Source organism: Stegastes partitus, unplaced genomic scaffold (genome assembly GCF_000690725.1).
Source record: "Stegastes partitus isolate 25-593 unplaced genomic scaffold, Stegastes_partitus-1.0.2 Scaffold1083, whole genome shotgun sequence".
Taxonomy (NCBI): Eukaryota; Metazoa; Chordata; class Actinopteri; family Pomacentridae; genus Stegastes; species Stegastes partitus.
In genome coordinates, this window is record NW_007578814.1 from 241458 (window position 1) to 254725 (window position 13268).

The 13268-nt window shown below is 43.4% G+C and overlaps 1 protein-coding gene across 1 annotated transcript; it reads left to right on the plus strand.

Moving 5' to 3' along the window:
• Window positions 1-9721: 9721 nt before the first annotated feature.
• LOC103367782 (uncharacterized) lies at window positions 9722-11317 on the plus strand (the record flags this gene model as incomplete). The annotated part of the gene is made up of 1 exon (XM_008295910.1): window positions 9722-11317. A coding segment is annotated over exon 1 (1596 nt), but the record flags the coding sequence as incomplete, so codon positions are not given.
• Between the last annotated feature and the right edge of the window lie 1951 nt (window positions 11318-13268).

The following is a 13268-nucleotide window of genomic DNA, read 5'->3' on the forward strand; positions in this document are numbered from 1 at the left end:
CGTCTCGAGATAACGAGAAAATTAACTCGAAAGAACAATAGCGGAAAACGACCGCTCTCGGCTTCCGTAAATAAGTCCATATAACAAGTTTATTATTTTATTTTTATGTTGAAAATGGTTTTGACTTCAAGCTCAACAAACTAACCCCATGAATCATTTCTTAGAGTGTAAGCTGCAGCTGAATCAGTCATGACTTCTCAGTTTTGCTGAGCAGCACCGAATCTTTTGTCATTTGGACGCATCTGTAACATTTCAGACGGCTTATTTGTTACTAGGAATTCAAAACTAAGTTCTGTAGAATGTTTTCAGCAGTATTTTTGGAGGATCATATGTTTTCAGATCTGGGGAATTCTTATATTTCCAACCTCAAAACCTTTGTTGTGAAGCCATTTTAAGGGTTCAACATCTACGAAACATCTCCAACAGCCATGAAATTTGCACTGCACATAATCTTTTCTGTCACATAATGCTTCACTTTATCCTTGTCAGTGGTGAATCCCAGCCACCAGTTGTCATCACACATGCAAGCTGTTTCATTCAAGCGGCCCCCCATCTGATGATATGTGCTGGGTGCCAGTCACTTTTTTTTTTTTTACACACACAATGGGGAGGTAAGACAATACAAACCTGACATTACGACCAACATAGAAATTGAGAGTTTCCTTTCTGCAAATAGGTGAAATATAAGACCACTGAAAAATGCTGTTTTTTGCATTGTTTTAATTTTTTTTTAACTTTTAGTATCCATCCATCCATTATCTTCTGCTTACCCGGGGTTGGGTCACGGGGGCTGTAGGCGGAGCTGGTCGTCCCAGACTTCCCTCCCCCTGGCGACGCTTTCCAGCTCAGCCTGGGGGATGCCGAGGCATTCCCAGGCCAGCCAAGAGATATAATCCCTCCAGCGGGTTCTGGGTCTGCCCCAGAGTCTCCTCCCAGGTGGACGTGTTCAGAAAACCTCCAGAAGAAGCCACAAGACATTCGAATCAGATGTCCATACCACTGCAACTTAACTCTCTTGCTTGAGGAAGCAACTTCCCCCCCACCCGGAGGTGGCAATCCACCGATTTCCGGCAGAGAACCATGGCCTCAGACTTGGAGATATTTATCCACATCCCCGCCGCTTCGCACTCAGCTGCAAACCGCTCCAGTGTGTGCTGAAGGTCATGGTCTGATGAAGCCAACAGTACCACATCATCTGCAAAAAGCAGAGATGCGATCCTGAGGTCCCCAAACTGGACAACCTCCTCACCCTGACTGTGCCTTGAGATCCTGTCCATGAAAACCACAAACAGGATTGGGGACAAGGGGCAGCCCTGGTGGAGTCCAACGCCCACTGGGAAATAGGGCTGAACGATTTTTGAAAAAAAACAAAATGCCAATTTTTTTCCTCAATATTGTGATTGCGATTTGATATCTGATTATTTTTTCTAGGCTCTATTTTTTTGACAAAAACAAGAAATAAATCCATATGTTGCTTAATAAACTATATCAGATTTATTTCAAAGCCAGATTACAACAATAAATAAAACAAATCTGTGGCTTTTTTCCTTAAACTTGGCTAACTTTTCAACTTTAATGAAAATGTATGTGAACATGATGACTGCTCTTCTTAAACACTGTCTTTGCCGAACAGGACATTCTATAAAAAAAGCAAATAAAAATACCACATATAAATTAAAGTAAAGAATATAAAGCTTACTGATCCAGTCAGAAACATCACACACACTAAAGTACAAGAACAATTATATCCGCTTTAACCAATTTATTAATAATAATAATAATAATAATTGATCAGATTTATATAGCGCTTTTCTGGACACTCAAAGACGCTTTACACTGTCAATTAGTCATTCACACACATTCATTCTGGTGGTGGTAGCTACGATTGTAGCCACAGCTGCCCTGGGGCAGACTGACAGAAAAAAAATTGACATTTTTAAGTAAATAAAACCAGTGAACATAAAATAAACTTCAAGAATGTCCTTCGTAAACCTTAAGGAAGCAAAATTACTTTGCAAACAACAGCAGCAGGCTATATACTAAAGTGCAAAATGAGTATGACAGCCAGCAGCAATGTTTTCCCAAGTGAGGCTGAGCTCGCTGCTGCTTCACTTGGATTGTGCAATCCCTCACTGCGCTGGCTGCCATGCAGTGACAGCCTACGCATGGCAGACAGCGCAGTGAGGGATTGCACAATTCAAGGTGAGGCTCAATTCACCGCTGTCTCACCGGCTTCTCTTCCAAGCATTTGAATGGGAAATTCAGCGATTTTGAATTTAAAAATCATCAAAATTGACGAGGCTAAATGAAAAATTAAATACTTTACAGTACAAATCACTGGATATATATAACCATTTAAATTATTTTATCAATATTTTTTTTTTTCTTTCCGTAATGTCAGGTGAGGCTCTGCCTCCCCTGACCGCACGTCACTGCACGTGAAGTAGCAACCGGAGCGCGGCAAGTTCTGCAGAATACTTGGCTCTGCGTAGCGTCCTCTGTCTTAAAGCCAAAATATTTCCACACAGATGATGTGCTGCCACGCATTGACACCAAATTATCTGATGTGTCGGCTTCTGTTGAGGCTGTGGCCATTGTGCAACAGGTTGAAGCGTTGTGTTGACTTCACTCCCTCTTCGTACCGCTCTGCTCTGCCACACTCGGTGTATACAAAAGCAGGTCACACCGCCAGATCACGTGACCAGTGAAATCGTGGCCCTTGTGGTTACAAAATCTCGCTCTATCATATCGCAATATTATCGCAAATGCAATTAATCGTTCAGCATTACTGGGAACGTGTCCGACTTATTGCCGAGAATGCGGACGCAGCTCGCACTTTGGTTTACAGGTACCGTATGGCTCGTAGCAGTGAGCCTGGTACCCCATACTCCCTCAGTACCCCCCACAGTGTTCCTCTGGGAACATGATCATAGGCTTTCTCCAGGTCCACAAAGCACTGGCAGGTCAAATTCCCATACGCCCCTCAGCAGCTCTGCAAGGGTAAAGAGCTGGTCCACTCTTCCATGACCAGGACGGAATCCACATTGCTCCTTCTGAATCCGAGGTTCGACAATCGGCCGAAGCCTCCTTTCCAGCACCCTAGAGTAAACTTTCCCGGGGAGGCTGAGAAGTGTGATACCCTGATAATTGGCACACACTCTCCGGTCACCCTTTCTGAAAATGGTAACCACCTCGATCTGCCACTCCACAGGCACTGTACCCGATGCCCACGCAACATTGAAGAGACATGTCAGCCATGACAGTCCAACAAAGTCCAGAGCCTTCAGCATCTCAGGGCAAATCTCATCCACACCTGGGGCCTCATGTACAAAGCATGCGTACGCACAAAAACTTGGCATACGCACTTATCCACGCTAGCGTTCAGCTGTATCAAGAGTGAAATGAATGTGGAAATGTGCGGTCCTCCGCATCAACTTCTTGACTGGCGTACGCATGTTTCTATTGCTTTTGAGCTGTTGGCGACACTTAGAGGTGATGCTGGGAATATAAAAATGTAAAAAAACTATGTAAAAAAAGGTAGTTCCTCAAAATGATATGCACATCAGAGACACTTAGATGAACAATTAACACAACCAGGTGTTTGCAATCAGATGAGCAGATATAAAAGTTTACGTAAAATGGTGCAGAAGATACCGTTAACAACAATGACAGCTTTGGCACTGTTGGAGGTTATTGCCAATGGAGTAGTGCCAAGAGAATGGGTTTCTAGAGACCTCAGGACGACAACTGGATCATCAGCCGCTTTACGTTCCCGAGGGGAATTCGCTTAGAACTGTGCACAGAGCTGCGACCATTAGCGCAACATGGCCAGGAACCATGTCCTACCTGTGCTCATACAGGTGCTAACCACACTGGGCTTCCTAGCCACAGGGTCATTTCAGAGGGAGCTGGACGACCGATCGGGACTGTGCCAGTCGACAGTGAGCAGAGCCATGCCAGCTGTGTGGGATGGAACTATCCGAATGTCAGCCAGATATATCAAATTCCCACACCACAGTTGAACAGGACGACATAAAAGTGCAATTTGTTGCGACGGCCGGTTTTCCTGATGTAATCGGAGCGATCGACTGAACACACACTGCTATAGAGGCACCATCACAAGATGCATGTGTTTATGTAAACAGGAGGCATTTTTATTCAATTAATGTACAGATCGTCTGTGATGCGCAAATACAATTAAGTAACATTGTTGCGAGGTGGCCTTGATCAAAACACATTCTGACCAACAGCATGGTTGAGAACAGGCTACAAGCTGGCACGGTGCGGGATGAGTGGCTTCTTGGTGAGTAAGTCATTTAATTGTCCTAATATTAATCCCGCCAACATGCGCTAATGTGCGTCCCGGACGGGCATCAGCAGCTGGCTGTTTCGGCGGACCAGAGGATCAGCTGACGCCGGGGAGGCTGGAGGAATCCCGCAGGTCTGTGATACGAGGCTGGGACTGCGTCTCACAGTCTTTTCTTGCCTCATTGTCTGTTGGAAAATAATAAATTGAGTAATCTGACATGAGACAAAGTTTTGATTTCCTCTTTGATATCCTGGCATGATTACGCAAGAGCCTGTATCTTGTTTGGATGCAAGCAGATTATTGTATGACCCGTATAGTGAAAAAATCTGTGATTTACACAATAAATATTTACCTTGGGGGTGATCTAAGTGACCTACGTGTGCTCAGCAGTGTCACCCACAATAGCGGCGACTCTCCGCTCAAACAGGATGAGTTCATCCTTGCTGTTGTTATCTGATCTTGCAGAGAGGGGCGTGGAGAGGGAGGAGTCTGGTACTCCAACATGTGCGATCAATTCCACGCTGAGTGAGACGTACAAAGGAGATGTGCTTGGATTCTGGCGTACGCTGACTTTCGTTCATCTGGATTTTTTTGTGCTTGCACAGTTTTCAAGATTGAAGCGTACGCCAGGTTTCAGTATGAAATCCACGCAAGCGTTGTATGTGCTGGCCAAATTTGAGGCGTGTAGGAGTAAACCCCTAGGAGGAGTTTGCTCTGGAAAATGACAAAAAAATCACCAAAAATTGCACAGTTATTTCAAAATGGTGGACTTCCTGTTGAGTTTATGGTATGGGTCCAAGAGGCTTTTTTGTGCGTCCTAATGTGTTACATATGCCTACTAATTTTTGTAAACGTCGGTTAAACGTCCTGCGGGGACTAATGGATAAATTGCTGCAGGGGGAGCTATAGAGGCATTTTTCCAAACAGGCATACATTGTCCGTCGTTGAGCCGATAGTGACTCATATACCAATTTTGGTGAGTTTATGAGCATTCTAAAGCTGTCAAAAAGTCATTTCCGTCTCAAAGTAAGTATGCGTCGCCATGGCAACACTGTTGCTTGAAAATGCAACAGCTTCGCACTGTAGCATCGTCAACATGGGAAGACTTACCTGACCAATTTTACGAATGATATCACAAAGTCTGAAGCAATGGCACAAGGAAGTATAATACCTCAAACAGCCTGTTACCAATAGGTGGCGCTATGACTGTGAATGGATTTGGGCATATGGATGTGATCTGAACAACAGTCTGATCAAATATGTAAAATTAAAAAGCAGAGGGCCGCCGTGGCCATGCCCTTTGACCTTTGCAGAAGATTTTAAAAACATTTTACCTTCAAGGCGTATTCTACATGCTACCCAATTTTTTTTTTTCTCTACTCTCAGCTCATCATCAAGCTCTGCAGAAGCCTGATAACGATCCTTATCATTTGAATCAGGTGTGTTGGAAGAGGGAAACATCTAAAACATTCAGGATTGTGGCCCTTGAGGACCAGGATTGCCCACCCCTGCTTTAACCAGTGCTTGATTGCCGATTGGCGAGGTGCGTAATCACCTCCATTGGTCGGAGCCCGCTCTGCGTGCAAACACAAAGTACACGACACCAACACCATCCGGACGTTAACTACCAAAATAATGGTGTTCCTACCAGGAACACCACACCCACATCAGACTGGAGATTTACTACAACAATCCTAGACCTTGTCCCTGCCTGTCTGTCCCTCATATGTGCCTGTCCTCATGTTAAACACAAAAAAGATTACATATAATGGTACAGTTTTCCGCAGCATTTGTTATATTTTAGCGAATGAGATCATACATTTGTCATGATGACTTAATACCTTTTTATACATTTAATAGTCAGCTGATAGGAGAAAGAGTTCAGGAAAGAAGAGACAAAAGAGTTGAGGAGTGACATGTAGTAAAGGCAGTAAAATGCTGCAGCTCAAGGTCTTCGGGTGCTTCATGGTTGTGGCCTGAAGATACCAGGTCCTCTGTAACATTAGGAATCATGTGCATTTTAGGTTTGTGATACACCAATGTATAATACACTAGGTTTCTTCAAACATATTCCAAAAGGTTTTTTCTTCTTTCTCCTTAACTTTGCACTGTGGAACTTATTCATCCCTCCTCAGACAGTGAGTCACAGGATTAGGACTCAGGCTATGAAGCTGATGATCGCTATATTTTTTCAACTGTAATCCTTCCTCTAAAGTTTCTTTTTTTTTTATATCTGCAGCATCAGAACCCACCACCTTCCACCCCTCCCCTAAACAAACCAGAACCAGGAAATATCCAGCCAATCAGGTCGCTGCCCTGACTCAAGCACAGTGTCATTAAACTGTACATCTATAGTACAAGTATAATCCATGTGGGAACCTTCTTTTGCGGCAAAGTCACAAATCCGAAGCCAATGTTATCAGATTTGTCTGGGGTTTCTATACCTGCAGCTTTTGTGTCCTGGTGACCATTTACATTATCTCTCTCTATATTCTTTTATGTAAGCCTGGTGTCATTAGAATGAAATAAGTGCCCAAGGCAACATTTGTTATTTATTATTTATTATATTTTATATATTATATATTATCGTACGTATATCTTATTGCTTTTCTAGTTGGCACTGCATTTATTCTCATGGCATTTTGTTTGGAGAAATGCCTGGCACAAATATCTGTTTGTTGAGATTTAACATGAAGTAATACTTTTGTGTGATATTTCCTGGATACTACATAATTTTACAGAAAATATATTGAAAAACTGTTATTTTTTCAAAGAATACACTTAAAAACTGTTAAAAATGTTTGTTTTTGTTTTTTTTACAGTGTATGTCTCCTGTTTCAAATCTTCAGTGTTTCTGGGCTGAACCTTGTGTAGTCTTTGAAACCTTTTTGTTGTTTTTGTGTCCGACCTCAGCTTGTTTCCTGTGTTTTTAGTAGAATCACTGGATTTCTGTTAGCTTTCACCTGCTTCCTGTCTTCTTGTTTGGACTTGATGCATCCGTTTTTGTTAGGCAAGCTCGAATTGTGTTGTTGCTGAAACCTGCCTCCTGTGTCCTGCATATGGGGCCCTTTCTCAAACTCACTGTTACATTAACAGAATTATTGTGATTTAGCTGTTCAGTTACGGCAGTGTCATCAGATGCTGTTATTTGATTAAAAAGTGTAAAGAAATGAATGAATTTTTACTTTGGTCTGTTTTGTTTTGTTTTTGTTTTTTTTGCCACAGTGTAATACAGATTATGCTCATCACCACTGTGAATATCAGTTGCAGCACAGTAGTTTAATAGGAGACAATAAGTTGATGTAGTCCAAACAGCTTTGAGAGCAGTACATGGGGTACTGACTGTATATCAAGGTCATGTTTGCCCAGGGGAGAAACCAGTGCTCTTAGCTGGGAGCAGACACAGAGCATGATGGGATACTATATTAAGAAGCTGCTAAAATAACTGCTAAGATAACTGCACATCAGAAAAGGATGTCTTAGACACAAAGGATCAATGTTTCTTCCTTCCAGCACTCTGGCTGAGCCCATCTAAACATAATATATTGCACAAACGTATGAAAAAGTGGGCAAACTATTAACTGTCATCAATACAGTAGGAGTGTTAAAGGGACATTCCAGCAATTTAGTGGTATAGTTGTATTACAGTGAAGCCCTTGTAAGAATGAAGATGCAAGAAATGGTGCAGTGTTCACTTCTGACCTTGGAAATGGCAGCTGGCAAAACAGTTTCACTACACTGTCCATTTGGTAACTTTTCTGGAGTTTTTAATCATTCTACATGGAGTGTGTAAACTTAATCTGCTGATGAAGCTCCAGACCAGTTATTAAATTAAACTTTATATCAGCAAGTGTTTCCAAAGTTTGTAACACAGACTTTTAAATGAGTGTTGTGAAAGAACTTTGATGATGGTTTATGTCATGTTTTGTGGAAAATATTTTATTCTATTTGTAGCGCCAAAACATCCGGATGACTTGTAGCAGTAGTGGTCTATTTTGTGTCATTCACTCAATGTAAACACTAAAAAATCTAGCACATGTGCAAGAAGTGCTCAGATTCAAGTTATTTATTAGTTCAATTGTATATAATTAAGTTGAAGAACTAGTAACATATTTTACATTAAGACTTTAAGTTTTATCTTTGAACAAAGTGCTATTGACATCAGAATTTCATTTTTAAACGATATGGGTGCTTTTGTTAAAAATAATGTTTTTAATTGCTAGAAATCTTACAAATACGACCAGATAAATGCATGAAACGGCCTCCTGTCCATAAATTTGTTGGTTCCTCTAAGTACTGCAGCAGACCAACACCATGGAAGCTTTATTAAAAGTCCCAAACCAATAGTCCTCTAGTTTGCAGAAATTTATGAATGGAACTTTATTTTGAAATATAATTTCAAAATCATTTAATTTGCATAACAAATATGTTAAATCTTGACCCTGGGCTGCTCTACAAGTGAAAGCCACCATATTACATAACAATACAGAACCCTCTTTATCTGACATGGTTGACCTTAGTGGTGAACATTACCAAGCATATTTGTAGTTCATCGAATTACTGAAAACTTTGTGTCTGTGCATGTGTGGTCCAAAGTAAGGACAGGGAACTCTGACCTTCCATGGCATTGCTATGTGTTGGTGTGCATAAATCTATGTCTTGTCTATTAGCTTGTGCGTTATTTTAATGCCTGAAAGGCTGCAGTTCAGAGTTCCTTCTTTGTTTGTATTAAATCCATTCCAGTATGTGCATTTTTTTTTTATGTCATTTACTCCTTTGACGGTTATGAAAAGTATGCATGTGGGTAGCTCTTTAGTGAGTTCATGTGTAGGCTATGGACTGTATTTGTTCATTTTAGCTCTTAGATTATACCACAAGTTCAAACGTATTTCACATACATGCCGTACACACCCACACAAGAGCTAACACCATGCACATTAGGTCTATTCAAAACACACAAACAGCTGAACAGACAGCGTAACTTGTGCAGCAAAAAAGCTAGCCAGATGTGTGTAGTATGTAACTCATTAAACAAGCTAAATCACTGTGTTGAATTGATTCTTACAACCTCTTTAGTCTGACTGTTGTTGTCTTGTTGGGTTGTCGCCTTCTCATCCTATGGTGTGCCACACAGATTTTAAATAGTGTTTGTTTGATACTAGAGGTTGCACTCCTGCAGTCCTGTTATTTACCACATCACAGTGTTGGTGCTGCTGGTCCAATATTCAGTCCAATACTGCAGCCTTTTTGGCAGGGAGCGCGCCTCCAAATTTACCCTCCCGCTGCGCTCGCTCCCTGTACCTTAAAAAAGCGCGTGCACGGCTGAAGGTCACTTAAGCACAAAAGGCTTTCAGCGCTGCGGTCCAATATAGCGCATGCGCGCTGCCGGAGGACTGCTTCACAGACCGCAATATGGCGAGAATGCCTGCCAGCGGAGACACGGAGCAGGAGCAGATGAGCTGCCCCGAGAAGAGCAGGGATGAGGATGATGAGGAGGAAGATGAAGATGAGATCCAGGAGGTCCAGATCACTGGGGAGGAGGAGGAGGACGAGGAGTCCGATAAAGATGGTGGGGAGCTGGAGTGGGAGTCAGGGAGCACAGTGCTGGACTCCAGCGGTTCCACCGCGGAGACACAAGCGGTCGTTATGCGGAGTATGGACCGAGGAGAGGAGGAGGGAGAGGCGGACCCGTTCAGCAGCAGAATCCCCTGTGGGCTGATGGAGGGAGATCTTCAGCGGTCAGAACGTAACAAGCTGAGTGAGAACACCCGCCTGGCGACCCGGTATGCGGTGAGGATCTTCAGGGAATACCTCAGTGAGAAAGCCCAAAGTCCAGACTTTGAAACTCTGGACAAGGATGCGCTCTGCGCGGTGCTGCGCTCCTTTTACGCGGAGGCGCGCTCCAAAAGTGGACAGTTGTACAGCAAGTCTTCCCTCATCAGCATCCGGAGCTCCCTGAACCGGTACCTAAACGAGCCGCCCTACTGCCGCACCTTGGATCTCACCAAGGACCCAGAGCTGCGCAGCGCCAACCTGACCCTGGCCGCGGTCATCCGGAGGCTGGAGGAGCAGGGCGCCGGTCCCGTAGTGCAGAAACAAGCCATCACGCGCTCAGACCTGCGGAAACTGTACGAGTCCTCCGTGTTCAACATCGACACCCCGTTCGGGCTGCTCAACAAAGTCTGGTTCGAGACCTGTATGTATTTCTGCACCAGGGGCAGGGAGAACCAGCGGGAGCTGGAGGAGGACTCGTTCGGCCTGGCCGTGGACGAGGACGGAAGAAAGTTTGTGTATTTTAAGGCTCTGGGACCGTACCACAAGTCCCGCTCCGCTACCTGGACCAAGAAGCGTCCGGACGCAGACGAGGACACCTTGCCGCGGATGTACGAGACGGGCACGGAGCAGTGTCCGTACGCAAGCTTCGTCCGGTACGTGTCCAAACGGAATCCGCTGTGCAGGGCGTTCTTCCAGCGGCCCCGGGACCACTGCTGCGCGAGCGACGTGACATGGTACGAGAACAAAGCCATCGGAAAGAACCTGTTGGGCACGAGGATGCAGATGTTGTCGCGCGCTGCCAAGCTCTCCAAGACCTACACCAACCACTGCATCGGCGCTGTCTCCATAGCAACGCTCAACAGCATCGTGGGGGCTGCGGGCTTCAGGCCGACTACCACGCTTTACGTTGCCTCGGAAACGGTCAACGGTCACGCGCAGTCCCACCTCCAGCTCGTGGTCCCGTACCTGCGCCGGGTCACCGATGTTGCGGATGTGAGTCCGAGGGGGACACCGACGGACGCGGCGGCAGCAACGACACCGACAGCTGCAGCGAGGAAAGTCAGCGCCGAGGAGGACTACGGAGCTCCCGCTGCCAAGAAGCTGTGCTTGCGTCCCGGGAAACGCGCAGAGTCGCCTGCGGAGCGGAGCGAGAGAGAGTCGGTGCCTGCGAGAGCTACGGAGTCCCACAACACACAGCCCGGTGTCCGGTCCCCGGCCGCTGTGCCTGCACAGGTAACAGGAACATGTGATCGTTTATCATCCACAGCAGCTTCACGGCTGCCGAGTAACGCCGGCTGCCGTGCAGATAAACTTATAATGATAGTGTCCATTTTATCTGGTTTCCCCCTACCCATTTGAAGGATGACGTATTCGTCATATGCAAAGTATTTACTTGTATGGGTGACTACTTGTGATAATTTACGGTGTACTAACTACTTTACTACCATTACTTTATTATTCACTACTCTGCTATTCTACATCAGACTTTTTCATAACATCATAAATATTGTCATCAGTGGCAGTATCAGAAACGAGGAAAACTGGATCTTAATTACATTGTGGAGGACTGATGAGTGTGTTTGTTGTAAATGAGTTAAACACAGGTATAGTCATTTTAAAGTGTGGTCTGACAAGCCTGCATCTTTTGAAAAAGATAATTTAAAAGCATTTTTGTTGCAGCTTTTTAACCCTCTGAACATCAAACAGTTTCTGAGCTTTTTTTGTTCCTGTCACACATTTTCCACGACAATATTAAATCCAACACTTTTGTGAAAACATTGCAACAAGAGCAAGAATAAGAAAAAAAATAAAATCATCTTTTGTGTAGCATATCACAGATATAATGCCATAAATCATACATTTCCTTGAGTATTTATTTTACAAATTAAGGGAAAAAGGAATCAACATGTACAACATTTTCCCAGATCTAAGAGATGTTACCAATACTGTGGAAACACTAAAAATATTTTACAACTTACAATTTAAATTTGTTCCCATACTTGTCTCTTATCTACTGTATGTGAGCACAGCCTGCAGTTCAAGTAAAATGTCAGCAGATGCTTGTTAGAGGACTGTTGGTAGAAGCTGAGTCGTTAAATGCTTTGGATTTGGAGAGCAGTTTTTAATTTTGGCTGTTTTTTTTTTCTGGTTATTTTCACATCACAGTTGAGTACTTCAAGGGCCATTGGAAAGTTTAAAATGCAAAATTTCTAGCTGTTTTTCTAACAAAAATTAATTTTATTTTATTTTTTACAGTTTCTGGCCGATTAATGGTTTTATTTTGATATTTATTAAAGATAACTTTCAAATACAGTTTTTAACTTTGTAAAATTTAGTGGGGAAAATATTTCAATCATGGTGATTTAAGCAAACTGCTTTTACCTAAATGGTAATCTACAGTCAAACTGAAAAAAATAGACACTTTGCCCTGTTGGAGAACTTGTTTTCCATATAATGATGAAAAACACAGCATAAATTCACTTCTGAGAAAGACACATTCTGAGTGTGAGAGCAGGACAAGCAGCAGTGATTTTTTATCCGGACTGTCCCTCTGTTGCCATTGGTAACTATACCTGCTGATGGATTTACCCACCATGCATTACAGCGATAGCCACAGGGTTATGAGAGCTGTTCTCCTATCACCCCACACACAGAGAGACACACACCCACACATCAAACACACACAGGCTCACACACACACACACACCCACACACACACACACACACACACACACACACACACGGTATGTAGATGTGATAGATATGACAGCCGGCGCATGTACCTGCTGTGTGCTCGATGACTGCAGGTCCAGTTTATCTGCTTATTTTGTTGTGCAAGCTCCATTTACTATATTGTGGACTCAGTTTGTAGTTCCATATGTCCAAAAGGGATTTCCACAAAAGTCAATAAACTTTAAAATTGTTAAAAACTGATATTTGTCTCCAGGTTTAGTGTTACTCATAGTGCTAAAATGACAATGAAGACAGGAGACTGGCCTGAGAGATCTGTTGCTGCACTTTCCTGTCTGTCCTCCTCTCTAGTAAGAAGGTTTGCTCTGTGTGGGAGGCTCCTCACCACAGATGTTTATGGATGTAAGTGCTGCACCATTGACTGACTGAATTATTTTTAATAGGAAATGCATATACATTTGCTTTATCCTTTCAGTTTGCCTCTACTTTGTTT